The 27,787-nt window shown below is 40.3% G+C and overlaps 1 protein-coding gene across 1 annotated transcript; it reads left to right on the forward strand.

Annotated features, from left to right (window-relative positions):
* The first annotated feature begins 267 nt into the window (after positions 1–267).
* Positions 268–26,179, forward strand: FMO1 (flavin containing dimethylaniline monoxygenase 1). The gene is given in 8 exon segments (XM_007165301.2): positions 268–479; positions 10,324–10,512; positions 13,330–13,523; positions 16,765–16,897; positions 20,072–20,271; positions 22,053–22,408; positions 22,936–23,008; positions 24,910–26,179. Coding segments are annotated over 8 exon segments (1,620 nt in total). The 5' UTR covers positions 268–347; the 3' UTR covers positions 25,253–26,179.
* The last annotated feature ends 1,608 nt before the right edge of the window (positions 26,180–27,787 follow it).

The following is a 27,787-nucleotide window of genomic DNA, read 5'->3' on the forward strand; positions in this document are numbered from 1 at the left end:
GGAGGCTAGAGGTAGCAGCACAGTCCAGAATGCAAAACTCCTTCCACTAAAGGATCCGATTTCAGCCACTCTGCCAAAAGCTACAGTCTTGACAACAGTTGTACTACAGTTTAGAACCAGCTCCGAGTGAGGGGGTGGGAACATACCAAGCACGGGGTTAAACCAGTGACCTGAACATTTCTCTTCTCACATTCACAACACCAGAGACCAGCTACAGAGGATTCGAATGGAGCAAATCCCTTAATCTTTCAAATTCTTTTTCCTAATTTGCTAGAGCAGCCAAGGATGGGGTGGGGCTTTCACTTGTGAATAAAAGGTTCTGCTTCATTGTCCCCACGCAGGAGAGCATGGCCAAGCGAGTTGCAACTGTGGGAGCTGGGGTCAGTGGCCTGGCCTCCATCAAGTGCTGTCTGGAGGAAGGACTAGAGCCCACCTGCTTCGAGAGGAGCGACGACCTTGGGGGGCTGTGGAGATTCACCGTAAGTGGGGCTTCGACAGCTTTGTTGTGTGCCTGTTGGAAAAGGGCTGGACTGGTGCAAAAAGAGATTGAATTTCTTCCACAAGGGCTGGCGCCCATAGGCGCCAGAAACATCTGCTGAACAGGGGGACAGAAAGGGTCATTGAAAATGATTTTTTTAAAAATAAAAGAAGCAGGGAATAGCCTGAATTTGGGTGGGAGGTGCATCAGCCACCTTGCAAACTTCATCCGGGGCCAAGAGGAATAAAGATGCCGACGAAGGGTAGAAGAGGATGGAGTGGCTGGGACAAGCCAGGAAAGCTCAGGACACGCAGGGCAGGAGCAGAACCTGGGGGTCAGAAGCACGAGACTCCAGTGTTGGGGGCAAAGGTATAAACACAGCACAGGAATTTCTGCCTCTGCCTGAAAGACTGAGCTGCTTATACATGCTTCTTTTTCCAGCTCTGCTCTATCTGAAGTAAAGCGACACAAGACTCAGTGTAGGGTGAGTCCTATACTCAAGGTCTTGCTGTCCAGGCAATTCCAATCCATGTCAAGAATAATCAGAAGTGAAGGATGTAAGGAGTTTGGAGACTTTTTTGTTGCCTGAGCAAAAAGAAATAATAATATTCTCAGGACTACAGTATGGATTGGAGAGGGAAAAGGGGTGAGGTAGGAGGAAAGGCAACTATAAAGACCACCCTTGATTGGCCTGGGGTCCAGGGAAACCACAGGGGTCCTGCTGGAGGCCACTGAAACCCTGTGAGCTCCACGGCTCAGCCAGGGAGTCATTTGCATCAGATCTCCCCAAACCTCCTATTTTCCCTTCTTCTCAGGAGAGCAAGAACATATCCCGTGAGCTTTAAATGTGCTAAGGAGAAAGCAGTCAGGAAGAGTGAAAAGGAGCAAGGTGTCAGATATCCTGGCCTCAGAGTCCTAAGGGACTAAGAGAAAGCAACACTTAGCATTCCCTTATTATAGAAGGGTAGAACTTGGAACAGGAATAAAGTAATTATTTTCTAATTCAGTGAGCAAAGCTCCAGAGAGGCCAAGGTTCCTAGTTTAGTCCCAACATAGACCAGCTTGGCTCACATAAAGAAGAACTGCATATCTTGAAATGTGTCCAACCACCAAATGTGACCGTCAATGCACAGAGACCTCCCCAAGGGGCCTAGGGAAAAGAGAACGACTGTTCCCATGATTCAAACCACATACATTCCAAAAGGGGAGCAGAAACCTGACACAAATGCCATAACTCTAGCCTCTCATGCCCATTGAAAACATTGCTAATCAAACACTATACCCTTCCCCTAATGAGCCTCAGAATCCTTCTTAACACAGTATTCCAGATAAGTACTACTACTCCATTGGGGTTGAGGGTTAGCTTCCAGGATAAAACTGCCAGGGTAGAGTTATTTGGTTAAAGTAATCTCAATCAAAGCAAAAAGTAAGCCCAGAGACCTTGACATACCAGACAAAAATGCTCCTTATATAAATCACAGATACCCAATTATTAACACACACACAAAAAAAACTATTGATGTAAGAATCAAGAGAAATGAGTTCTAGATACAGCTGTGCCCAACTGGCTGTGTGATTGGGCAGGTCAAACACCTATGCACAAAGTACTGTGAGGGACACAAAAATGAGAAACAGTCATCCTGCCTTAGGGAGCTGTCAGTCTGATGGGAAAAGGGCAGGATCTTGTAAGTCAGAAACGGTGCTATGGGTATTTAAGTGAGGTCAGGATTACATTCACTTGAGGGAAGCCAAGAAAGGCTTCATGGAGGAGATGGTGTGTGGTGGATTTGGAAGGATTTCAACAGGCAAATGAGATTGAGTGGGAGATGCCAGGGAGGAAACCGTAAAGAAAAAGCACTGGGCATGCTTGGAAAATAAAAAGAGCTTATTGGTGTGTGTGGTACTTGTAAGAGAAATAATGAAAAGGGAGGACAGTGGCTGAATGTTTGGGCAAGGGATTCGTACTCAATTTAGAAAGCAACGGATGATGAGCAGAATTAAGATGTCTTTCTTGTTGTTGTGTTTGTTTTGTTTGCATGATAGGGAGACCCATATATGTTTACAGGTAAAGAGAAAATATCTGGATGATAGGAAATGATTGAATATGTAAGCCCAAATTGAGACAAGATCCTGGCAGAAAAAGGAAGAAGTGGAATTGCAGGCCCAAGTGGAAGGATTAGCCCTGGAAAAGTGGAGAGGCACACTTTTCTCAGAGACAGGAGGGGAAGGAAAAAGAAAATTAGAGGCCCTTGTGAGGCACGTGATAGGACATCAAAAGGATGAAAAAGAGGGTGACCCAGCAGTAGCCTAAGTAAAATGGTACCCAATTAACAAGTTGTTTCAGTCACCATTACCTCATCTGTAAAGTAAGAACACAGAGTCAGTTTAAAAAATAGATAAAAGCTAAATTACTGGGTCCTGGGAGGCAGGAAAAACCATCCCCACCTTCATTCAGCAGCCCTCTCTTGACACAGCAGCCTCTTTAAGGCACCTCTGTACTACCTTGAGATTCCTCTAAAGCCTGATTGAAAATCTCTAAACTAAGTGACCTTAAAGGGGACTTCCAGCTCTAACATGCTATGACTCTCCTGGGTCTTTCTAGAGACATCCCTTCCCCCTTCTACCCCAGCAGATACACACACACACACACACACACACACATGCACGCACGCACACACACACCACGAAAGATTGTTAGAGATGTCTTTGCAATCAAAGCAAGTGGCCCATTCAAAACCTGCAGAATTAGAGAGCCTGCTCAGGCAAGGGCTGTGCTTACCAGAAAATGTACAAGGGGGATCCTTAGTCCCTGTTCTGGGTGAAAGGGGCCATAATGCAAAAATAGACAGGCAAACTGCAGAAACCCAATAAAACACATACGGAGAAGGTTTCCATTTACAAATAGAGAGATGCCCCCAACATTACAGAGATTATAAACTACTGCACTTAATTCGATACTCACATGGGCATAACTCTGGCCTCTTCCAGACCACAGTCTTAAACTGAGAGGAAGCAGACAAAGGTTGCAATGGAAAAGAAAGTCCATCCTTCATTGGGGCGGGGGAGGGGTTGGCATCGTTTAAAAGGAAAAGGGATACATTGATAAAGAACCCACCTGTGACCACCAACTCAAGTGGCAGCAGGAGGTAAGTGTGGAAGATCTGTTCCACAACCAACTCTCTCAGGCTCTTGAGAAGAAACGGAGGCTTAGAACAGTAATGCTATTGGCTGATTATCTCGATTGTAGAGGAACACTTGAAGAAATAAAATGTCAGGAATTGTTCTGTCACTCATAACTAATATTACTCCTAGAGAATTTTAGTATAGGAAGGAGCCTTGAGAAATAGCCTTAATGTAGAACCACACTGACATCCTCTAGAAGTAATTATACTATGCTCATAGAAACACATTCTGCTTCACCCATCACATCTCTGTAACAATAACCCTCCCTGGAATGACGTGCTTCCTTATGCACATCGAGGTCTTTTCTTCTGCACATGTATCCTTTCACTTATTCCACATTTATTGAGCACCTACTATGCGCCTTATGCACCACATATTTTTAGATTCAGTGAGGGCAATGATGAAGTGTAATACTTCACCTCCTTAAATCACTACGGAATTCTTCTTCAGCTATTTCTTCTTTAGGCACATTAAGCCTGATTCTTACAGGGGCTGAAATGATTTGTTAATTGGGTACCATTTTACTTCTTCTTAAAAGCCTTATTTCTAAAAGTTCAGTAATCTTAGTAGGTTTCCTTTTATTCATATATTAAACAAATATTTATTGAATTCATATTATCTTGGAGGGGATACATCTGACAGGCCCCTAACCTCTTGGGGGTTCCTCAAATCTCCTCTGAGGTTTCCACAGCTCTCCTGTGCTGTAGATCTGAAAACAGATCTACAGACTGTGGACAGATTGTAGACAGTCTGACTCTCCATAGCGAGAGGAAGTGACAAAGTAAAATGTGTTCCGGCTGTTCAAAGGAGAAGAAAAGAAGGAAATAATTGTTCTTAAGAACAAGAGCTGAACTTCCCGGGTGGCGCAGTGGTTAAGAATCCACCTGCCAATGCAGGGGACATGGGTTCGAGCCCTGGTCCGGGAAGATCCCACATGCCACGGAGCAACAAAGCCCGTGGGCCACAACTACTAAGCCCTGCGTGCTGCAACTACTGAAGCCCACGCGCCTAGAGCCCGGGCTCCACAACAAGAGAAGCCACCACAATGAGAAGCCCGCGCACTGCGATGAAAAGTAGCCCCCACTCGCCACAACTAGAGAAAGCCCGCACACAGCAACGAAGACCCAATGCAGCCAAAAAAAAAAAAAAGAACAAGAGCTGTGAATGTCCTGCATTAAGAGAATGTCTCTATGTATCAATATAGGAGTGACTTTTATTATCATTTTATATCTATTTTTTAAATGAGAAAGGAGAAACCTCTGACCTGACAAAGGTTTCTTCCCATTGCCTATAATCCTCTCTGGAGGACACAACGCTTGAGAAAGTAAATTTCCATGGTAATTGTAGAAGAAGAATATTACAAGTAACAGTTAACACTTTTTGAGAGCTTACCAGGCACTGTTCTAAATGCATTAGAACTATCATTTCATTTTATCCTAGGGGATATGTAGTATTGTTATTCCTATTTATAGAAGAGGGAACTGAGACACAGAGAGGTTAAGAAAATTCCCAAGGTCACCCAGCTAAAAATGTAGAGCTTGAATATGAACACAGGCTGTCTGACTCCGTGGTCTGTGCTGACAAGAACTATACTCCATGCATTTCCAGAGTCTGTGCCACAGCTCAGGAACAAGGGCAGGCAAATCCTGGACTGTCCACGGAATCCCATGAAGTATTCTAGTGAATATGATGTCTTTCCCATTGTACTGCAGGACCAAGTGGACCAGGAAGCCAGAAACCCCTCCATTCTTGCCTTTATTATTTTTCCCCTCTGTACAATCCATCTCCCTTCCCCTCTTATTCAGTTTTACCGTCAAGACAAAAATCTTTCCCCTAAGTGCCCCCATCAATTCTCAGGAAAAATGTGCTTCCACATACAGAGTGCCACACAGAGGGCAATTGGCACACACACAGAGATAATGCCAAGAGTGCCTGCAGCCGGGGGTCCCAGCAGGGCCTGAGAATCACTGGGGCAGTTTGTTCACTGAGGCAAACACTGGAGGGGAGGGCTCAGGACCTGCAAACCCCATTCAGAAGTGGCATGGACTCGTACTCTCTGTATATATCTGAAACACTCCAGACCTTGTATTTTACCAGGAGAAACAATCAGTGGGAGGAAAGAGAGACAGAGCAAAGTGGTGTTGGATTCCATCCTAAAGGTCAGGTTTCCATACTAAGCTACAGTTTCTCCTCAGCTGGCAATGTGATACATTACTTCACATTAGGCTTCAGTGTTTCCTGGAAGGTTTTCTTCTTCCTGCCTTTACAATTATTTTCCAAAATTTTGCGCAGCAGAGTTGTTTGTTTGGTTTTTTTTCTATTTTTGTTTGTGGGTTCATTTGTTTTAAGGTCCCCATGGTTCCCTGACTTATCCAATTCCAATGAGTCTCTACTACTCTTTGATTTTTAAACATGCCATTATAAAATGTTTTAAATTTTTTTGAACTACGTTTATGGAAATCTTTAGAACATGATATTATGCACATCTCTACCCCCCTTTTGACAGTATGTATTCCAAATTGAGCCTTTTATTGTTGTTAACTAGAAATTGGCACTTTTAACAAAGTATTATTTACAATGTGATGCTCTCAGGTGCCAGAGAAAAGTGAGGGAGCTTTGGTCATACACAAACTGACCCCAGAATGTTTATAACTGATGTTTTTCTCCTTTTACTATAGTTTCTTCCCCTTCTGTTTGCACTCACTTCTCAATATTACAGCTCTTTAGAGCTATTCCCCTTCTCTTTTTCCTATAACCCAGAGGAAACTTGATCACTTTTAACTACACCAAACCAGCACTAAATTTAGTTATAATACCTGGCTTCAAGTTTAAGGATGTTCTAAATCTGTGTTGTCCAATAAGGTAGCCACCAGCCACATGTAACTGTGGAATGCAGTTGATACGACTAAGGAACTGAATTTTTTATTTAATTTAGTTTTAATTCATTTTAATTTTAAAACCAATACTCAATTCAGTTACTGGAGAATTTTTAAGTGTATTTGTTAACAATTTGGGTATGTAAATCCACTTTTTCAAGTGAAAATTTAGCATTTGGATTCAGATGTGTAAAATATATACTAGATTTAGAAGACTTAATATGAGAAAAAAGTTTTAATACTTCATTAATAATTTTTATACTGATTACACGTTGAAATTATAAAATTTTGGATATATTGAGTAAAATAAAACATACCATTAAAATTAATTTCATCTGTTCCTTTTTACCTTTTTTAATGTGGCTGTTGGAAATTTTTTTTTTTTGAATTTTTTTTTTTAATTTATTTATTTAATTAATTTATTTATTTATTTTTGGCTGTGCTGGGTCTTCGGTTCGTGCGAGGGCTTTCTCTAGTTGCGGCAAGTGGGGGCCACTCTTCATCGCGGTGCGGGGACCGCTCTTCATCGCGGTGCGCGGGCCTTTCACCATCGCGGCCCCTCCCGCTGCGGGGCACAGGCTCCAGACGCGCAGGCTCAGCAGCTGTGGCTCACGGGCCCAGCCGCTCCGTGGCATGTGGGATCTTCCCAGACCAGGGCTCGAACCCGTGTCTCCTGCATTAGCAGGCAGATTCTCAACCACTGCGCCACCAGGGAAGCCCTGTTGGAAATTTTTAAAGCGCATGTGTGGCCTGCATCACATTCCTATCGGGCAAGACAGCTCTAAAGTCTTGTTACTCAAAGCGTGGTCCGTGACCCAGCAGCATCTGCATGGGAGCTTGTGAGAAATACAGAATCTCAGGCTCACCCAGACCTACTAAGTCAGCATCTACATGTTAATAAGATTCCCCAAGCAATTCTTAACAAGATTTAGAAGCACAAATCTAGAGAGCTGTGCTTCTCAAACTGTGGAGAAGAATCAGGTTTGTTTTAATTTCCAAGAAATTATAGACAATCATATTTGTAAAATATAATAAAATGAACTATTAGAAAGGTTAAAATGAAACAAAGGAAAATGTCAAAACATAAATTCAAACTTCTTTGAAAGTGTGCACAAGGCAAACACTATAGAGAATCTCTATTACGCTTGTAACTTTTTGCTAAACAAAACCATATGTGTGAAATACCAGTTCTCCGTGTTAAACACCTGTAGGCACACTTTCATTACACATTGTACATATTAATACTTAAGGTTTATAATGTGATAATTAAGCTTGCTTCTTGTTTGTCATTTTATCTAATCTGGGCTGAATGGATGAGAGCACTTCTCCCAAGAGATAACATATATCTCAACTGTTTCTAAATTTTGCTTAACAACACACATAGTAGAGAAATGAGGCCCACAGAATATAAGAATGGAATGGAAGAAAAGATTTTAAAGAAACCTCAGCAAGCTCAGGATATTCATTTTTTTAACTGCTATCCAGAATGAAGCAAGTAGTGCTGTATTTTTAAAATTTAACTTCAGTCCTTTATCAGTAGTCAGTTCTGATCATCTATTCTGTAAAATTATAAGCGAATATCAATTATCTTTCAATGAAAGAAAATAATTATAGCTTTTATGCACTTTTGGAAAACAGTTTTCAAGCTAACCTTAAAATGTTACACACTGGGGACTTCCCTGGTGGCGCAGCGGTTAAGAATCCGCCTGCCAATGCAGGGGACACGGGTTCGAGCCCTGGTCCGGGAAGATCCCACATGCCACGGAGCAACTAAGCCCGTGCGTCACAACTGCTGACCCTGCGCTCTAAAGTCCGTGAGCCACAACTACTGAGCCCATGTGCCACAACTACTGAGCCCATGTGCCACAACTACTGAAGCCCACGCACCTAGAGCCCATGCTCTGCAACAAGAGAAACCACCACAATGAGAAGCCCGCTCACCGCAACTAGAGAAAGCCCACACGCAGCAGCGAAGACCCACATAGCCAAATATAAATAAATAATTTTTTTTAATTAATTTAAAAAAAAGTCGTGCATTGTAATGTAGTCTTACCTGCATTACTAGTACTCAGTTCAAATCCCACACAACTCATCACGTGACTTAGACAAAACCAAGACTGATCTATGTCTCGTTCATCACAAAGGAGTCCATATGCCTGGATACAGAGCAATGTCAAATTATTGCTATAAAAGTTTCGAGATGCTTACTCTCACCTTCTGTACTTATATTTTCATAGACTGGTAATAAAAAGTTCATATCGGTCTGGCTCTGCTGACTACATCTTTGCTTCTTTATTTTTTTTTAATTTTTTTTTTTAATTTGGTTGTGCCAGGTCTTAGTTGAGCCATGCGAACTCTTAGTTGTAGTTGTGGCATGCATGTGGGATCTAGTTCCCTGACAAGGGATCAAACAGGGCCCCCTGCATGGAGAGCTCAGAGTCTTAACCACTGCGCCACCAGGGAAGTCCCTACATCTTTGAGTAACACTGCTTTAGATCTTCCTACAGAATGAAAGATCAGGATTTAAATAGTCAACTTTCTCAGAAGCCATTTAGATTCCAGTTTTCTAGATTTATTCTGGATAAATGGGACTGTCAGATGTGGAGTCACAAATAAGCAAGATAAGGTGAACTCATCAGTTGATGAGATCGGTATCATTAATTCAAACTACAAAGGTATGTTTATAATTTTATTTTCTGTTATCACTACATATTTCACACAGATCTAGACTCAAACCTTTTGAGGGAACAAAGTAAGTCCTCTCCATATGTGAGGTTTATGTTCACGTTTCTACTTGTTCACACAAATAAAATAATTTTTGTTCCACAGGAAAAAAGAACTATACATATACAAGATGGTAAACAATATTAAAATACTAAGGACTTTCCCACTGAAATTAGAACAATTCTTTATAATACATCTAAAAGACAGAGGCAACGTACATACCTAAATGAATAACTAAAACTGCCCACTCTTCAACCTTGTAGTAGTTGTCTGAGATGTTGCTATTTGTCAGTTACCCAAGTCAAAACTGGAGTGGGAAATTGTTTAGTGTTTTGCCATGCTCACAGTCGTCCAATCTGGAAACCTTTGACCTGCTTCCTCTCCCAAACCTTAAATCCAAACAGTTTCACAATCCTATGCATTCTACCTTTCTGCTACCTAACAAATCCCATCTCTCTTAAGTTTCAACTGCCACTGCCTTTGTTCAGGCCCTCACTGGCAATCGCATGGATTTGTGTTTCAGGTTCTTAACTAGCCTCATTTCCTTCCTTTCCAGATCCCTCTAAGTTATCTGTTGCAGAACCAGAATTATCTTTTCAAAATTTAATATGAATCACTTCCATGAATTTCTATGAAATTCAAATTCCTTAACTTCAGATACAAAATCCTTCATAATCTGAACTCCCTTTCTCCATAATCCTTTCAACAATACCTCATGAAACCAAAGCAATCGTTCATCATCTAGATACTACTTCCTGGCTCTGGTGTATTTCCATATTCTCCTGTATTTTGCAGTGATACTGTGTGAATCTGGACAGGTGAGTTTATCCCAGGTTTGTTAGCATGTAATAAATGAAACTGTAATTCTGATCATGATATTCATAGTGGGGTCCAATATTCATCATCTTTCAAGTAAGTGGAGGATAGCAAATTCCATTAGAAAGTAGCAGGTAGCATACATAAATTGTATGGTTCAATGTCTAAAAATTAACATCCATTTCATGTGTGTGCATGCACATGCACACATGCATACACACACATGTGCATGCACTGTTTGTACAGGAACATGTTGAAGAAGGCAGAGCCAGCCTCTACAAGTCCGTGGTTTCCAACAGCTGCAAGGAGATGTCTTGTTACCCAGACTTTCCATTCCCAGAAGATTATCCAAACTATGTGCCAAATTCTGTATTCCTGGAATATCTCAAAATGTATGCAAACCAGTTCAACCTTCTGAAAGGCATTCAATTCAAGGTAAGAAAGGCACAAAACATCAGTTAGTAGTCAGGAAGTGTTTCCTACCTATTTTCTATTATCTCTCTCTACCCTAGGTTCTGTAGATGAGATAATGAACTGGCAAGATTGCTGATACCAGGTTGGATTCCTTTTCCCCTTTTACTTACAATCACCCTAAGTAAATCTGGAGATACTTTGTCTAAGGATTCGTATGTATAAACTTTTAGTTTGCAATGCCTACAACCAAGTATCCAAATGGACCTTAAAAATGTCAAACCAGATTTTCAGTTTGGGCCAAATGCCTGTACACAGGGACATATGGAACTTCCTATCAGCTCCTGGGTACTCTCTTTTTACTATCCCTTTATATGAATGGATGTGTGCACTGGCCTATACACGAGAGAATGTCACTATTTGAAAGAAATCTTTTCTAGATATCTTAGGGAATAGAAAAATCTTTGATATTTTCTCATTGGCCATACCCACCTCCCTTCCCATTTCAGAGGACAGAGACAGGAGGTAGGTGGGAGGACAAAGGCAAATAAATATATCCTCTTTCTCTTCTTTCTTTCTTCCTTTTTTCCTTCCTCTGCAAGAAACACATGAAAATCCATGTGTTTCCCTTCTATTACCCTCCCTATCAGAGATGGGGATGGTAAGGAATTCATGGAGAATTACACAGAGAAAGTAACATGAATGGAAAGATTGACTAAAACAAGTACCATATAAGATTCACATTCACAACCTTAAAAGTACTCCTGATCAAAACAAAGTCACTATCTCGAAGAGATATCTGCACCTCCATATTCATTACAGCATTATTTACAATGGCAAAGCCATGGAAACAACTGATGGATAAATGGATAAAGAAAATGTGATAGATGATGGATGGATAGATAGATAGTTAGATAGATAGATAGATACATAGAACAATGGAATATTATTCAGCCATGGTAAATAGAGAAGAAAATCCTGTCACTTGCAAACACATGGATGAACCTTGAGGGCATTATGCTAAGTGGAATAAGTCAGACAGAGAAAGACAAATTCTGTATGATCTCACTTATATGGAATCAGAAAAAGAAAACTCATAGAAACAGAGAACAGATTGATGGCTGCCAGAAGTAGATGGGGGATGGGGAAGGGAAATGGGTGAAGGTAGTCAAAAGTAATAGACTTCCAGTTACAAGATAAATGAGTTCTGGGGATGTAATGTACAATATAGTAACTATAGTTAACAGTACTGTATTGTGTATTTGAAAGTTGCTAAGAGAGTAGATCTTAAAAGTTCTTATCACAAAAAAAAAAATGATAACTATGTGGGGTGATGAATGTTAACTAAACTTATTGTGGTAATCATTTTACAATATACACATATGTCAAATTATTAGGTTGTACACTTCAAACTTATATGGTGTTATATGTCAATTATATCTCAATAAAACTGGAAAAAAAATAAAAGTACTCCAGTTGTCCAAAGAATATTTCATCCCACTTCCTTATTTTCCAAGAGACAGAATAAAAATAAAACACTACCATAGTCAATGGATATAATCCACAAAAAATATATTTAATGCATCAGAATTTCTGAGTCTGAAGCATTTCCTTTACTACCTGTTTCCCAAGCCTGTTTCAAAATAACTGTAAAATACTAGATGTTCACCAAAGTTTTAAGAAAGTACACACAAGCAGCTGTCTGTAAGAGGTTTTGTTTTTCCTTCCTCTCTATACATTCTAAATTTTCAGTGATGAACACATTATTTTCAAGATAAAAATAAATGTATTTTGAAAGTTTTTTTAATTAACTGAAAGTTTATATTTTAAAAAGACAATTGCTAATACAAATGTAGAACCCAAAAAGCACTTCAAATATTATAAACCAGACAGTGAACCGTTAGGAGGGACTTGAGAAGTCTGTCTTCTTTGAAAACTGAAGAGGAAAGCAAGGCAGCAAAGTCTCTTGGTCAGTGGCTCATTTATGCTTTTAAACTTGACTTGTAATTTTCTTTTATATATTTTCTGAATCAGAATCTAGAACCCATGGATATACATGTACTCCATGAGAACAAAAATAGACCACAGTTGACCCTGGAGCAACACAGTGGTTTAGAGGCGCCAACTCTGTACAGTGGAAAATTCCCATTTCCTCCATTTCCCAGGTGCCTCTGTATCCACAGTTCCACATCCACAGATTCAACCAACTACAAATCCTGTTGTATTGTAATATTTACTATTTTTAAAAATCCACGTATAAGTGGACCTCCGCAGTTCAAACCCATATTGTTCAAGAATCAACTGTATTTGAAATTTAGACAACTCCCAACAAATTCAGCCATAAAGTTAGCACTTTTCAGTAGTTCTCTAGATCTGGGAAAACTTCAGCATCATAGTCTATAAGACCTTTCATAAACTAAGATACTTGGGACCAAATTTATATTTTCAATTATATATTCAATATTATCCATGTTTCTATTAAAGGAGCTGTTGTAAAGGAACTGTTGTGTACGAGAACTATACATAACAGAAAAATAATTTTAAAAACATAGAAAGACCTAAGTCATAATCTTGGTTCTATCTGTGAGAATTTGAGGAAATCACTTAAAAATTCTGGACCACACCACCTCTCTTAAATACCCCTCTACAACTCGAAGCTTAGAATACTTCCATCAGGAAATTACGATCAATCTGATAGTCCAATTTGATTTCTAGGGTTATGCTTATTAATTATGTTTCGTCTGTGCTCTAGAACATTTGAAATGTGAATTGGCACGTCAGCCAGCGGGCCCTTACTGGAACCTTGAAAACTATTAACCATGTCTATGATTCTTTTTTCAGACTAAAGTCTGCAGTGTAACAAAACGCCCAGATTTTTCTGTTACCGGCCAATGGGAGGTAGTCACTCTGCATGAAGGGAAGCAAGAGTCAGCCATCTTTGATGCTGTCATGGTCTGCACTAGTTTTCTTACTAACCCATATTTGCCACTGGACTCCTTTCCAGGAATAGGCTTTTCTGCAACTGACCTTAGTTTGTCTCATGGGAGCCATCCTTACACTGGATTGGTCTGGAAATAAATTCCTATTGATTCCTCCATTAAACAGTTAAAGTTGTGAGGTAAGAGGGTTTTTTCCCTAACCAGCACTATCTGGCCAGTTTTTGGCTTTCATCTGTTTCAAACAACTTATGAGTACCAAAGAGCAGAATGAATAACTACTAAGCAGTTTTATGCTTCACTGAAGTTCAATGTCCCTCCCTAAGTGACTGGCAGCACTCAGAAAGTCTTCTAAGACTTGGGAGGCCTAGACAAGTTGTGAGCCTCAGCAGTGGTGCATTGACAAAGATGAGTGTAGAGGCCACAGAGGTCAATCGGTGAATAAAGGAAAAAGTAACTTTTTGTTTGTTTGTTTCTATGAGTCATAGCAATTACCTAGATCAGAGGTTTATGGCACTGGATTAATAGTCAGTAGGGGCATGAGCCTTAGGAGGCAAGTTAAGACATCTTTGTGTCTCAGTTTCTTTATCTGGCTTTTGTAATCATGATTCATGGTAATCTATGTCAAATTTCAATTGGATTACAACTCAGAGGGAATAGAAAATTCAATGGTTTGGTTTATTTCATCTGCAGTAAAGGATTCAAAAAGTTAAAACTTTAGGAAATTTTTCTCTGAGTCATCTAAATATGACTTGTAGTGATCCCAAGGCTTGGTTCACAATTAACCCACGTACCTCTGATGATCCTTTGTCTGCCCCCAGAGGTTACTCAAGTCAGGTCAAGTTAAGATAAAGCATATCCTGAAAACTGCCATAGACTATAATCATTGACTTGGAATGCAGTTCAGTCTTCTTCCTGGTGCAGGAAACTCTTCACCATCCCTGAGAAAGACTCAACAGCCTCTTCTTGAACACATTCAACAATGAACTCTTACCACTCCACCCTTTTCTTGCCTACAGAGAAAAATCCCTGAGTAGGCAAGGTACTCCAGACTCCCAGGAAGGAGTACCTGGTACAGGATCACTCCAAGAATCCGGAAAATTTCATAACATAGAGGGTACACTGCATTTATTCGGCACCTACAGTATATTGCACAAGATGCTAAGAATACAGAGGTGGATAAGACAACATATAGCCTACATGAAAAGAGTTTTATAGGAGTCCAGTGAAGGAATCACATCTACATATGACCTGGAGTGATAGCAATACTCATTTTACAACAAACTCATGTACCTCCAATGATCCTGGATCTGCCCCCCAGATGTTACTCAAGTCAGGTCAGATTAGGATAAAACATACCTTGAAAGCAATGGAGTCAATGTACTCAGTTTAAATAGGATGAGCTTGGGACCCTGGAGGTATACATTCTAGGCTATACAGTTAACAAGCTATATAATCTTGGGCTTTCCACTTAACCTTTCTAAGCCTCTGTTTTCTCTCCTAGGAACTGAGGGGTTTGGACCACCTTACCCAATAGCATACATCACAAATTAAGCAAAAAGAACTCTACAGTACTTGCCGTCCTTCTCAATATCCATCTTACCAGCCATTACCAATTGGTCACTTAAAATCCGTGGCTAAATTATTGTTAAGGAGGCTTTGAGCACTAAAATTTCATGACTTTAGACTTGAAATGGAGTCCTCTAGATCTCACCATCTCCCTCTCGGCCCCACAGCAGACTTGCGTGGTCTGTACATACTCCCTAGGGTCGTTGTTAACCATTACAAAAATTAAATTCATTGAAGTTATTCAAAAATGCATGTCATGAGATCTGGAGGCAATTCCATAAAAGGTGTTCCAAAATGTCTTAGTAAAAATAATAAGTATTACAGCTGGAATAAATATATAACTTCCCAAGGTAACTAATTTTATTAATTCAGATACCATATACATATAGCTTTGTTTACTAACACAACCACTTCACCTAATAAAAGTTCTGGCTCTGTTCTCCTGTAATATAAGTGGGGAAAGTATTAGCCTGGTAGAAGACTCAGCTACAGAGTCTCACTTTTGTCCATTTGTGGTCCAAAACAGCCTGATCCAGTGAGAATCTAAGATAATCTAACATTCAGGGATAATTCTATTATTCTCATTAAACTTGTCCGGCTCTCCCTTCCTGGCAGTTCTTGGATCCAGATTGGGTCCCTGTGCTGAGTTAATATTTAAACTTCATTGCGTCATTGTTAAATTCTAAATGATCTAGATTGTGGTTGGGCTCTAACTGAGATTCATGTTAGATTGCTAATGATTTAAGATGAAGTAAAGAGCTACTGGGCCTTGGTAAGTCTACGTGCCACAGCATCCATACTCATCCCCTGAGAATCTAGATGTCTTATCACATTTTCTTAAAAAAAAAAAAAAGATTCTTTGTACAGGACGTATTACTTTTGATTGTGTTGCACAACCTTGAGTATTTTCCAAAACTCTCCAAACACACTTGATATTTCAATGAGATTTGGCATCAACTGTTTGAGATATCTAGCTGGAACAGCAGCTCTAATCCCAGTGTAACTAACATAATCCCTTTTTCTCTGAGCCAAATCTGGTTGACTCAGCAAACCCAGCTTGAGTTACTGTCAGTCACCAAGATGAACCCACAAGGATCTTTTTGAATAGGAACCATATTTTTATTTATTTCCCATGTCATCTAGCACAGTGACAGGAACGTAACAGATATCCAAAAAAGCTTGCTGAATAGCGTGGAAGCACTGACTCATAGTTCCCTTTAATTTCTCTGCTCTTGCTCCTTACTTGTGAAAAGTTCTATATAGATCAAATATTAGTAAATAGAATATTTCTGTCCCGTTGATTTCTGTCAAACTTTGAAAGGTAATGACTTCTTACACTTTAGTTTAATAAGTTTTTATGCCATGATTTCTTTTTTTTTTTTTTTTTTTTTTTGATTAGAGGAAGGTTTACTGCAGGGCAAAGCAAGGATAATGGGTGGCTTATGCTCCAAAACCTTGAACTCTACAATGGTTTGGGGGGAAAATTTTTTATAGTGCCATGATATTTTAACTTAGTAATCATCTAGTAAGTAAAACTAGAGGCCTATCTAGTGAGATGGAGTAAGTATTTCCATTAAATAAATAATCACCCATTAATTTCTGTACCTTGTAAAATTATGTATTCATGTTTCAGATTTTCTTAAAATTGAGTATGCTATGAAAACAACCTAAATCATCTGTCAAAAGGATGTTATTAACTGAATAACATGTATATTTCATTCACTAGTCTTATAAATTTTCTATTTGACTTCTTTTTTTTTTTTTTCTATAGGTATAAAGGCCAGTACTTTCATAGCTGAGAGTATAAACATCCAGATATATTTAGAGACAAGAGAGTTCTTGTGATTGGAATGGGGAATTCTGGCACAGACATTGCTGTGGAGGCCAGCCACGTGGCAAAGAAGGTATCATTCTTGATGTTACCTAATGAGGAGCTTTATCTTAAGACACATGCCTCAGGCAAACAGTATTTGACACCATGATAACTGATGAAAGGAAAAAAAAACTCCTAAAACACACACACATACACTAAACATATTTTTTTAGGTATGTTTTTCTTGAATGTTCATAAATATTACTGTGAATTCCAGGTGTCATTTTTCTTCCAAATCCAGCTTCTCTGACTTCCTATTTTTGTCATTTTCTCAGTCAAAAAGAGCTATAGGGGACATCTGTTTCTTACTCAGTCCCACAGGTCAGAAAATTCTGGCAATTTTTCTTGCTAAGATCTCCCATGTGCTCCTTCCTTTCCTTATTGATTGCCACCACCCTCATCAGGTCCATACCACCTCCCACTGAGTCTATTGCATTGTCCTCCTAATAATAATTATGGAAATAGTCAATATTTATTGGGCTTGCTTACTCTGTGCCAAAAATGGCACTAAATGCTTCACTGCATTACCTTAACCAATTATCAAAACAAGCCACAAAGTAGGTACTAGTATCCTTGACTACAGATGAAGAAACTGAGACTTAGAGAAGTTAAATAACCCGCCTAAAGGCGTACCACCAGCAGGTGGTAGAGCCAGTCCTCAAATCCTAGTCTCTTCCATTCAAAACCCCAGCTCCTAATTCTACCCTGAGCTGCACTCCTACCCCAGTCCAACCCCCCACACACAACAATCCATCCAGACCCCCAACCACCAACAAACAAATCCTCTGAAAAGATTGCTGTCATTATGACACTCATGTTAAAAAAACTAACTCCCCCTTACCTAAAAAAATAAAAATTACAATTTGCAGATGTATCAGCCCTGCATTATAGGGGTCTCCACAATCTGGTCCAAATCTGCTGTTTTAACTTTTTCCCACACTATTTTCCCACATGATCATCAACTGCACGCTGACAGGTCTACTCTGTGCCCTTTCCAGTTCCCAAGTCTCTCTTTTCCTCTTTGTTCACACCATACCCCTCCCTTCTGCAGTGCCCTTTTCTCTTTTATTACAATTTAATTTACATTCCCAGATACCTCAACCCAAGACAAAACGATCTCTCGCTAGTATGAATTTATGTAATAATTGTAATTTACACTCCTCGGTCAGCACTTTTAATTCTTACTATTGCTAATTACCTTTTTTTTAATTAATTAATTTATTTATTTATAGCTGTGTTGGGTCTTCGTTTCTGTGCAAGGGCTTTCTCTAGTTGCGGTGAGCGGGGGCCACTCTTCATTGCGGTGCGCGGGCCTCTCACTATCGCGGCCTCTCTTGTTGCAGAGCACAAGCTCCAGACGCGCAGGCTCAGTAGTTGTGGCTCACGGGCCCAGTTGCTCCGCGGCATGTGGGATCTTCCCAGACCAGGGCTCGAACCCGTGTTCCCTGCATTGGCAGGCAGATTCTCAACCACTGCGCCACCAGGGAAGCCCTGCTAATTACCTTTTATGGTATGTATTTTCTTTCCAACTATGCTGTAAACTCATTGAGAGCCATTCAGCCAACAAATCAATATTTGTTGTTGAATTCCACTATACCGAATGTTATGCCAGGCATGGGGGATACACTGGAAAACAGAACAATCAAACAAGATTCCCTCTATCATAGAGCATATACTCATGGGGAAAACAGATGTCAAATAAATAAATATAAATAATTAGATCAATAATTGCAAGAGTGGAAATAGCTCTGAAGAAAAAGAATTGGGAGTGTGTTCCCTTCTGGAATTTTCAAAAAGGAACTCGATTGATTGATTGACTAATTGATTGATTTGGAGAGACTTAGCAATTTGGTGGAGTTATCCTAAAGGAAGGCAAAGGAGGTTCTGAAGCAAAAATTAACACAGGCCTATCCACAATGACCACCACATGTGGTCATGCTTCGGCACACATCATTTCTATATCGACAAAGAAATTCCCCTTGCTTCAGGGTATAATTCATATCTACCAAAATGCCATATCCGATTCTGAATCATGACAAAGAGAGGCAGGTGCATACTAGAGAATGGACTTGAGGATATGGGGAGGGGGAGGAGTGAGATGTGACAGGGTGAGAGAGTGTCATGGACATATATACACTACCAAACGTAAAATAGATAGCTAGTGGGAAGCAGCCGCATAGCACAGGGAGATCAGCTCGGTGCTTTGTGACCACCTAGAGGGGTGGGATAGGGAGGGTGGGAGGGAGGGAGATGCAAGAGGGAAGAGATATGGGAACATATGTATATGTATAACTGATTCACTTTGTTATAAAGCAGAAACTAACACACCATTGTAAAGCAATTATACTTCAATAAAGATGTTTAAAAAAAAAAAAGAGAGGCAGGTGCAAATATGTCTAATGTCAGAATCACTGATGTGCTCATAGTTCTTGCCACCATACTGCTCCATCATGTTATAAGGTCAAACAGATGTATAATAAAAACACTAACACTGCAGCTGTGGTCACCCCACAGCTGTGGATACCCCAGTTTGTTGGGAGAAAAACCACGTATTAAATCAGTTGTTTTGTATCTGCAAAGCAACAGATTTTTGACTAATTTTTTTTTAATTTTTAAAGTTATACAGACAACTCCTTATTGTATAGGTACCAGAACAACTATTAGCTTAGTGAACTTGGTCAGCAGGTAAACTCAAGTAGCCAGATAATCTGTCCAAAGAACAAAAACAAACAAAAAAACCCCACCAAAATTAGTTGTATTACTGAATTTTACTGTCAGTTCTAACAATGGTTGTGTCAAAACCCTTTGCGGACAACTTTCAATTGCATCCATGCCCTGTTCTCGTTTACAGTTATTAGCATACAAAGTTGTTATCACCTGTTCACTGTCTTCTCACATGAGATTCTAAGCCCACTACAGCCAGCCTCAATACATAATTCACCATGGTGTCTAGCACTGAGCCTGGCAGATAAAAAGTGCTCAATAATATGTTCTAAGGCATTTTAATACTCTAGATATTCAAACCATTATCTCAAAAGAATAACTTTAAAGTGGGAGTTAGAGGAGTCAAAACTGTCTTGTCAGGGATGTATTTTGAGGGTGGCCGACTTTTTGGTGCCTTTCAATTCACAGAACTTCTCGAATCTCTGGCAGAGCCAGCCCTGTTCACTGTGTCAAACTGAGTGACCTCTTTGATTGCTTCCAGGTGTTCCTCAGCACCACCGGAGGGCCATGGGTGATCAGCCAGGTCTTTGACTCAGGCTACCCATGGGACATGGTGTTCGTGACGTGATTTCAGAACATGATCAGAAATTCTCTCCCAACTCCAGTTGTGAATTGGTTGATAGCGAGAAGGATGAACAGCTGGTTCAATCATGAAAATTATGGCTTAATACCAGAAGACAGGTAAATATGGAGTGTCTGCTGAGAGCTATTAGGGAGAAGGGGCCTCGATCTTTCCAGTGGCATATCCAAACCAGGCAATAATGTGACAACATGACTGAATGTGAAGGAAACTTTCATACAAATTACTTAATTTAATTAATTTAATTAAATTTAATTACTTAATTTGCTTACTTAAATTACTTAATTTAAACAGTTAATAGCTAACTGTTTTTGAGTGCTTCGTAAGTGAAATTATGTAATACATAATTGTCAACAGTCCTTTAAAGTAAGTAGTATAATCTCCCTTTCATGGTGGGTATGCTAAGGCTTAGGGAAGTTCAGTCACTTGCCGGAGCTCATTTAGTACTAAGTGGGCTCTGTGACCTTGGCAAGTTACATAAACCTCAGCTGCAGCAATCAAAAGGGAATAATTTGTCTATGACTCTTCCGACAAAAGCAACACACTTGCCTGTTTCACTGTGTTGGAAAAATTGAATCCTTCCCCATGTCTCTCTAAGGGCAGTGCCTTCTCCTTGTCAAGATGACCTTGATTTCAATCTTGTTCTTTCAGTTACAGCCCATGACTTATGCCACTAACAAGAACCAACAGTTTTACGTTCTCATTCATTGAGTCTGTACAATGACATTCCATTACCAGGGTGGCACCACAGCCTGGAGATCCTGTCTGATCTTCCTCCAGATTCCACTCTGCACCAGCAGGGATCAGGTGGTACCCAAGCCACAAGTGATGGCAGGCAGCCCCCTTCCTACTACATGTACTTCATTCCTCTGGTTCTCTTCATCCTTCTCTCGTATACCTTGCTCTCTCCCTGCATTTTTTCCTTCCTTTTTTATTACCTACCCTCTTCTACTTCTTAACTCCAGGCCTCTTAGGGGTTTAACTCTTTTCACCAGAGCTTTTTCTACCATAAGTTTTAGAATGGCAGCCTGAATGGCAGTTATAAAGAATTTTATTTAATCCCATAAACCCTAGAATATATAAAAGGAGCCTGAGGAATTGTAATCTCTTTTCTCTCAGATTTAGCTAATCCTTTATCATTTCCAAAGTTCTTAAATATATACTATTTCATATGTTCTTCGTCCTACCCAATGAACTAAGGATGGCAAATGTTAGTGTCCCTATTTTACAGATGAATAAAAGAAAGCCTACAGGGACCCAATGACTTTCCCAAGCTCTAAGTATAAACATTTGGACACAAAGCCACCCTTACTACCTCCTGCTCCAATGCTCCTTCCGTTTTATCATATTGTCTCTTTCTGTGCATTCACCATAAGCCAAAAATGGCTCGGCTTACTTAAAATCATCTTGCTAAGTGTTTGTTTTGTGATTCCAAAAGCATAGGCAGAAAAAGATAATTCTGCCCTTATTCCTCTTAAACACATGCAAGTTTTCCTTGTACAGTTGCTTCCTAGGAGGAGAGAGTTTCCGGCAGTTCTCAGCAGATATAGAAGTCCCCAGTCTCCCTTGTGGTCCTTCAGCATTCAGCTATCTCTAAAGTGACAGTGATAGCTGAATGCTGAAATTCAACAAGAGAAGCAGGAGTTAGAGAAAGCTCTGGCCGCTTTCTCCTCAGGCTTCTAAACTCTGGTAAATGGTAAGCATATCCCATCATCCTTCTTGGTCATTCATGAACCCACTCCCACAGAGGTAACTTCTCCCAAGACTGGCACCTCCTGCCTAATGGAGTGGAGAGTCCCAGAATGAAAAGAAGGGAAGGAGGAGGGAGGGCTGGCTGCACTGGTCCCTGGCAGATCTCTTCCTCATCCGTGTTTATGTCTAGGACACAGCTAAGAGAGCCTGTGCTAAATAATGAGCTCCCAGGCCGTATCGTCACTGGGAAAGTGCTCATCAAGCCAAGTGTAAAGGAGATGAAGGAAAACTCTGTTGTATTTAACAACAACCCAAAGGAAGAGCCCATTGATATCATTGTCTTTGCCACTCGATACACCTTTGCTTTCCCCTTCCTCGATGAGACTGTGGTGAAAGTTGAAGATGGCCAAGCATCACTGAAAAAGTACATCTTCCCTGCACATCTGCAAAAGCCAACCCTGGCTGTTATTAGCCTCATCAAACCCTTGGACTCCATGATAACCACAGGGGAAATGCAAGCTCGATGGGCTGTTCGGGTCCTGAAAGGCAAGTGCATGAGCAATAGCGGGACGTATATGTTCAGTTTGCCATATTATTTTGGATACTGGAAATTTCGAGGCCTTCCCCAGGTTCTATCTAAAACAACAGAATTTTTAAAAGCAAAGTTATCTATTGTTCACCAAATTACACTATCACAGTGAATGTGTCGTGACCAGCACAAAAGATAAATCATGGATCAAAAAATATCAGCTGTGTCTACCTGTTATTTTGCCTGAATCAACTGGTTCAATTAAAATTGAAAAGTTCAATCAATTGAATGACAAAATTCAGTCAAGCCAGTTGTGAGGGTCTGTCACATCAAATAAGTAGTGAGATGTTCTGATACTTATCTCTTCGGCTGAAGGCTTTATCACCACAGCCATCCACTTAGGCTGCTAGTATTTCTGCCAGAAGAACAGATGACTAGCTGGGTACTAAAAATAAAATATGAGCGGTGGCAACGTATCTTTACCTGCTAAGTAACCACTGAAACCTAAAGTTAAATTGCATTTTTTATTTGTTTTGCTTTACAGGTGTTAATAAATTACCACCATCAAGCATCATGATAGAGGAAGTTAATGCAAGAAAAAAAAACAAGCCCAGTGGGTAAGTTAAGTACTATGCATTCTTTTTGAATCATAACTAAAACTGGTAAAGCAATAGCAAAGAAAGGTGAGAGTTACATTGGAGAAAAAAGAAGCACCTGAGATTTAGAGAAGAAAAAAAAAAAAAAACTAGGCCTGTTTAAGGAGAGAGAAGAGAAAGGGAAATTGAGGTTTTCATGTCCCAGACTATCACCTTAGACCATGGTCATCTAGTACCACATGGAGTTTAGATTCTAAACCAAAATATAATTAATCCTCATCTACCAGGTACTATTCTATACCTTTATCCATAATCAGCAGGCAAGCTGTTGTTTATCTGCTCTGACACCAGAAAGTTCTGCTCATTCATTCATTTCAAAAGATCTGTGTTCAGCTCTATTGTTTTTTTTTTAATTTATTTTTATTTATTTATTTATTTATTTATTTATGGCTGTGTTGGGTCTTCATTTCGTTGCGAGGGCTTTCTCTAGTTGCGGCAAGCAGGGGCCACTCTTCATCGCAGTGCGCGGGCCTCTCACTATCGTGGCCTCTCTTGTTGCGGAGCACAGGCTCCAGACGCGCAGGCTCAGTAGTTGTGGCTCACGGTCCTAGTTGCTCCGCGGCATGTGGGATCTTCCCAGACCAGGGTTCGAACCCGTGTCCCTTGCATTGGCAGGCAGATTCTCAACCACCGCGCCACCAGGGAAGCCCAGCTCTATTGTTTTTATTCAGATGACTACTCTAGTGCAGGAGTCAAAATAGGGCCTATGGGCCAAATCTACCGACTATCTATTTTTCTCGTTTACAATTTTAAATCATTGGAAAGAAGATTTTTTGATATGTGGAAATTATATGAAATTGAAATCTCGGTGACATAAGTAAAGTATTATTAGAACACAGCCACACTCATTAATTTACAAATTGTCTAAGGCTGCTTTCGCATTACAACAGCAGAGTTGGATAGTTGAGGTAGAGACCCTAATATGGCCCTCAAAGCCTTAAGTATTTACCATCTAGAACCTTTTGCAGAATAAGCTTGTTGACACCTTCCCTAGAAGAGAGGTCTCCACTTGTGCTCTGCTCTTTGGCTACCACCAAGGGCCAGGGATAATGGAAGGGAGATGGCCAGCGAAGAGGGAGTCTTGCCCCTTCCTGACTCCTAATCTTAAAACATCTCTGGTTTTATCTGTTTTACTGTTTATCTGTTTCAGACTTTGATAGAAATTTTCACTTAAAAAAAAAAAGGGTCTCTGTGGCAGAATAAAAGAGTTTTAAAATCACTGCATTTAAGAAACATCACTTTTCTCATTCATACATATTTCCAAACTTCAGTGTTGTTCTACCCTTGTCAAAGTGCTGAATACCAAAATAATAAAAGCATTTTAGGGGTCTCTTCTTCATCCTCAACCTGGGATATGACCTGATCTCCATTATGGAATTCTAGTATAACATAAATCATTAATTAGAACTATGTGATGTAAAAGCTTTTGTCACATAGGTCAGTCAATGATATTAGGTATTAATACCAGCATTACAGGGAATTCCACCCTATGATTTTTGTGGTTTTTCACATTATACAAATCAAGCAATAATTGAGTTTTAGAAAGATTTAGGAATAGTAAAATCATATAAAATCTTTTTTTCTAGAAATTGCTGATCATTTGACAACAGAACTAAAGTAATATGAGATCCATTATCAGCATTTGGAGCACCATATGTACAGAGTATATTTTCAAGGAATCCACCTTGTATTTAAATAATACTGTAAGACCATTAGACAGCTATGGGCATGGAGGGAAGAATACAGAAGCCAGTCCAAATTTTGTAGCATCATTGTTTACTTCTGGCACTTTTACTTGTTCTAAGGTTATCATTATTTAATCTTTCTGTCTTCCCCTTTATCCCAATCTTCCTTTTATAAAGGTTTGGCTTGTGTTACTGCAAAGCTTTACAATCCGATTATATCCCATACATAGATGAACTCCTGACCTGTATCGATGCAAAGCCCAACCTGTTCTCTCTGCTCCTGACGGATCCACGCCTGGCTTTGACCATCTTCTTCAGCCCATGCACACCATACCAGTTCTATTTGACTGGCCGAGGGAAATGGGAAGGAGCCAGAAATGCTATCAAGACCCAGTGGGATCGAACATTCAAGGTCACAAAAACTAGAGTTGTACAAGAATCCCCTTCTCCCTTTGCAAGCTTACTTAAACTCTTCAGCTTCCTAGCTTTGCTTGTGGCCATTTTCCTGATTTTCCTATAAATAAAAGATTACCTAAATGGATTGTCAAATGCACAGCATAGATGGGCAGTGCTTTGGTTCCCCCATTGCAACAGCATTGCCTTCACGGCTGTAAACCATATCTGAGTAGTGAAGGCCACCCCCTGCCCTTCCCTGGCTGGCTGGAGGGCCACCGCTGGTATTCCTGAGGGTCTCCCAACTCCACCTGCTTCTAATGCTAGAGGAAGATAACCAAGGTTTCTGTGCATTTGAAGGCTGCTGGAAGGTTCAAGTTTCATTTTAGAAGAGAGAGTTGTCCCAGACAGCACTCTGAGCATTTAGACCTCTTTTCTATTTTCAGAGATCTCAGCTAAAACTCCCTATTTCACAAAAGATTTGGTTGTACTAAAATGGTGCTCTTATGATATCAGCTGATTAAAAATAAAAAGAAAGAAACAGCCTAGAATTATTTCAAGTGGTCTTCTATTCTCTTTTTAGGAGTTGGGGGAAAGAGAGAAGGGGATGAGGAGCCTTTTAATAAAGACCATAAAAGGATGGGAGGGTTCAATGACTTCGTTGGAGTGTTTGTAGAGGAATGTACTTGCCTGGGAGTACTCATTCTCCTAGAATGCACTCTGCAACAAAACTGGGCCTCCAGCTGGGGTAATAACAACCACAATCAGATCTACTCCACAGAAAACACCCACCTCCACCTGCTCCTGGAGCCGGCCTCCAGCACCCAAAGGAAAAACACCTCCTGCTCACATACACCTTTACAACTTTGCTTAAAGAGGCAAACAGCTGCCTCTTCTCAGAGTCAATGAAATCCAACTGGAATTCATTACAGAAAAGACACAGCTAGGAAGTCTTTAATAGAGAGATAAGAAGAAGAAAGAAAAGACAGAAAATGAAGAGCAAAAGCAAACATCATGTTAAAAGCAGTTTTTGACCAAACTACACCAACCCTGGATTCTCTCTCACAGCTACACATGTGAGGATGTGACTCAGCCAGAAAAGGTTTTGCCTTCACTTCACCTCACTGCTGGGCTTTGATGGGAAACTTCACCTCACAGAGAGGTCCATGATTTGCATAACGGAGGGGATTCAAAACCTATGGAATCAGGACAGAGTGAGCTCTGTAGGTAAGTAGAGATGCAGGTAACGACTCCTCCACTCAGGTCTGCTCTTCAAGCTCCTCTGTTCTGTTCCATTTTTTAACTTTCCCCGTGACCTATTTCACTTCTTAACATTTGTGATATTGTGATTTATAATAACAATATATATTGATCTTCCTCCTCGTTTCCAGCACAGAGCTCTTAAAACCCTTGAAATCTCCTAAGTGATGAGAATATAAAGGTGTCTTTTGTTAATGAGGAGACTTTTGGAAAACACCTAAGAATGGGGGCTGATCACCAGAAGAACAATCCATGTGATTTGAAGATTGGAACCTTCCCACCCCTTTGATCTCTGGGGAGGGGAGAGGCGGGCTGGAGGTTGACTCAATCACCAATGGCCAATGATTTAATCAATCATGTCTATGTAATGAAACTTCTGTAAAAACTGGAAAGGATGGGGTTCAGAGAGCTTCCGAGTTGGTGAACACATAAAGGCTCAGGAAGAATGGTGCCCTTGGAAAGGACATGGAAACTCCACTCCCTTCCCATCTACCTTGCCCTGTGCATCTCTTCCATCTGGCTATTCCTGAGTTATATCATCCTTTTATAATAAACTAGTAATCTAGTAAATAAAATGCTTCTCTGAGTTCTGTGAGCCAAATTAGTTCACAAAGCTACTGATTATTTTAGCAAATTAATTGAACCCAAGGAGGGGGATCATTGGAACTTCTGATCTATAGCTGGTTCTCAGAAGCACAGGTGACAACCTGGGCTCACAGTTGACAACTGAATTGAGAGGGAAGGCAGTCTTGTAGGACTGAGCCCTTAACTTGTGGAATCTGATGCCATCTCTGGGTAGATAGTATCAGAATTGAGTTCAACTGTAGGACACCCAGCTGGTCTCCAAGAACTGCTCGACAGTGCAGGGGGAAAGCCCACACACACATTGGAACTGGGAGAACACTTAACATAGGAACTCATAAGGAAAAACTGCTCCACTGAATATAATCTGAATGACTTCTTGAAATGCTTTTCTCTCCTGTGAAGCAGAGCTGACACTTCAGCGGTCCTCATGAACCTGGCTGGGGAGGTTCAGTGCCCAGGGTGAAACATGGCAAGGTAAACTACCCAGGCAGCCACAGGGGCAAACCACGAGGACTCAAGCTGGATCCTGAACCTAATCTCAAGTACTGAATATATTGTGCCAAGAGACTAAGTATACAAACAGACAATGGCCAAACCATCTACAACAATAGAACTCTGACCCGTAACCTCAGCAGCAATCAGATTAGAACACTCAGGACCAGGACTTGGTCAATGAGTGCCAGCTTCTCTAACTGTTGCCCCCACTCCAATCAAGGACCAACAAAGAAAATCAAATATACTCCCCAAACCAGTCACATGTGATGACTTGCTTCTCGTTAGCCCGCCTCCACCTTCCCCATGCCAACAACCTCCAATA

The sequence above is a fragment of the Balaenoptera acutorostrata genome, chromosome 1 (assembly GCF_949987535.1).
Source record: "Balaenoptera acutorostrata chromosome 1, mBalAcu1.1, whole genome shotgun sequence".
In the NCBI taxonomy this organism is placed as follows: Eukaryota; Metazoa; Chordata; class Mammalia; order Artiodactyla; family Balaenopteridae; genus Balaenoptera; species Balaenoptera acutorostrata.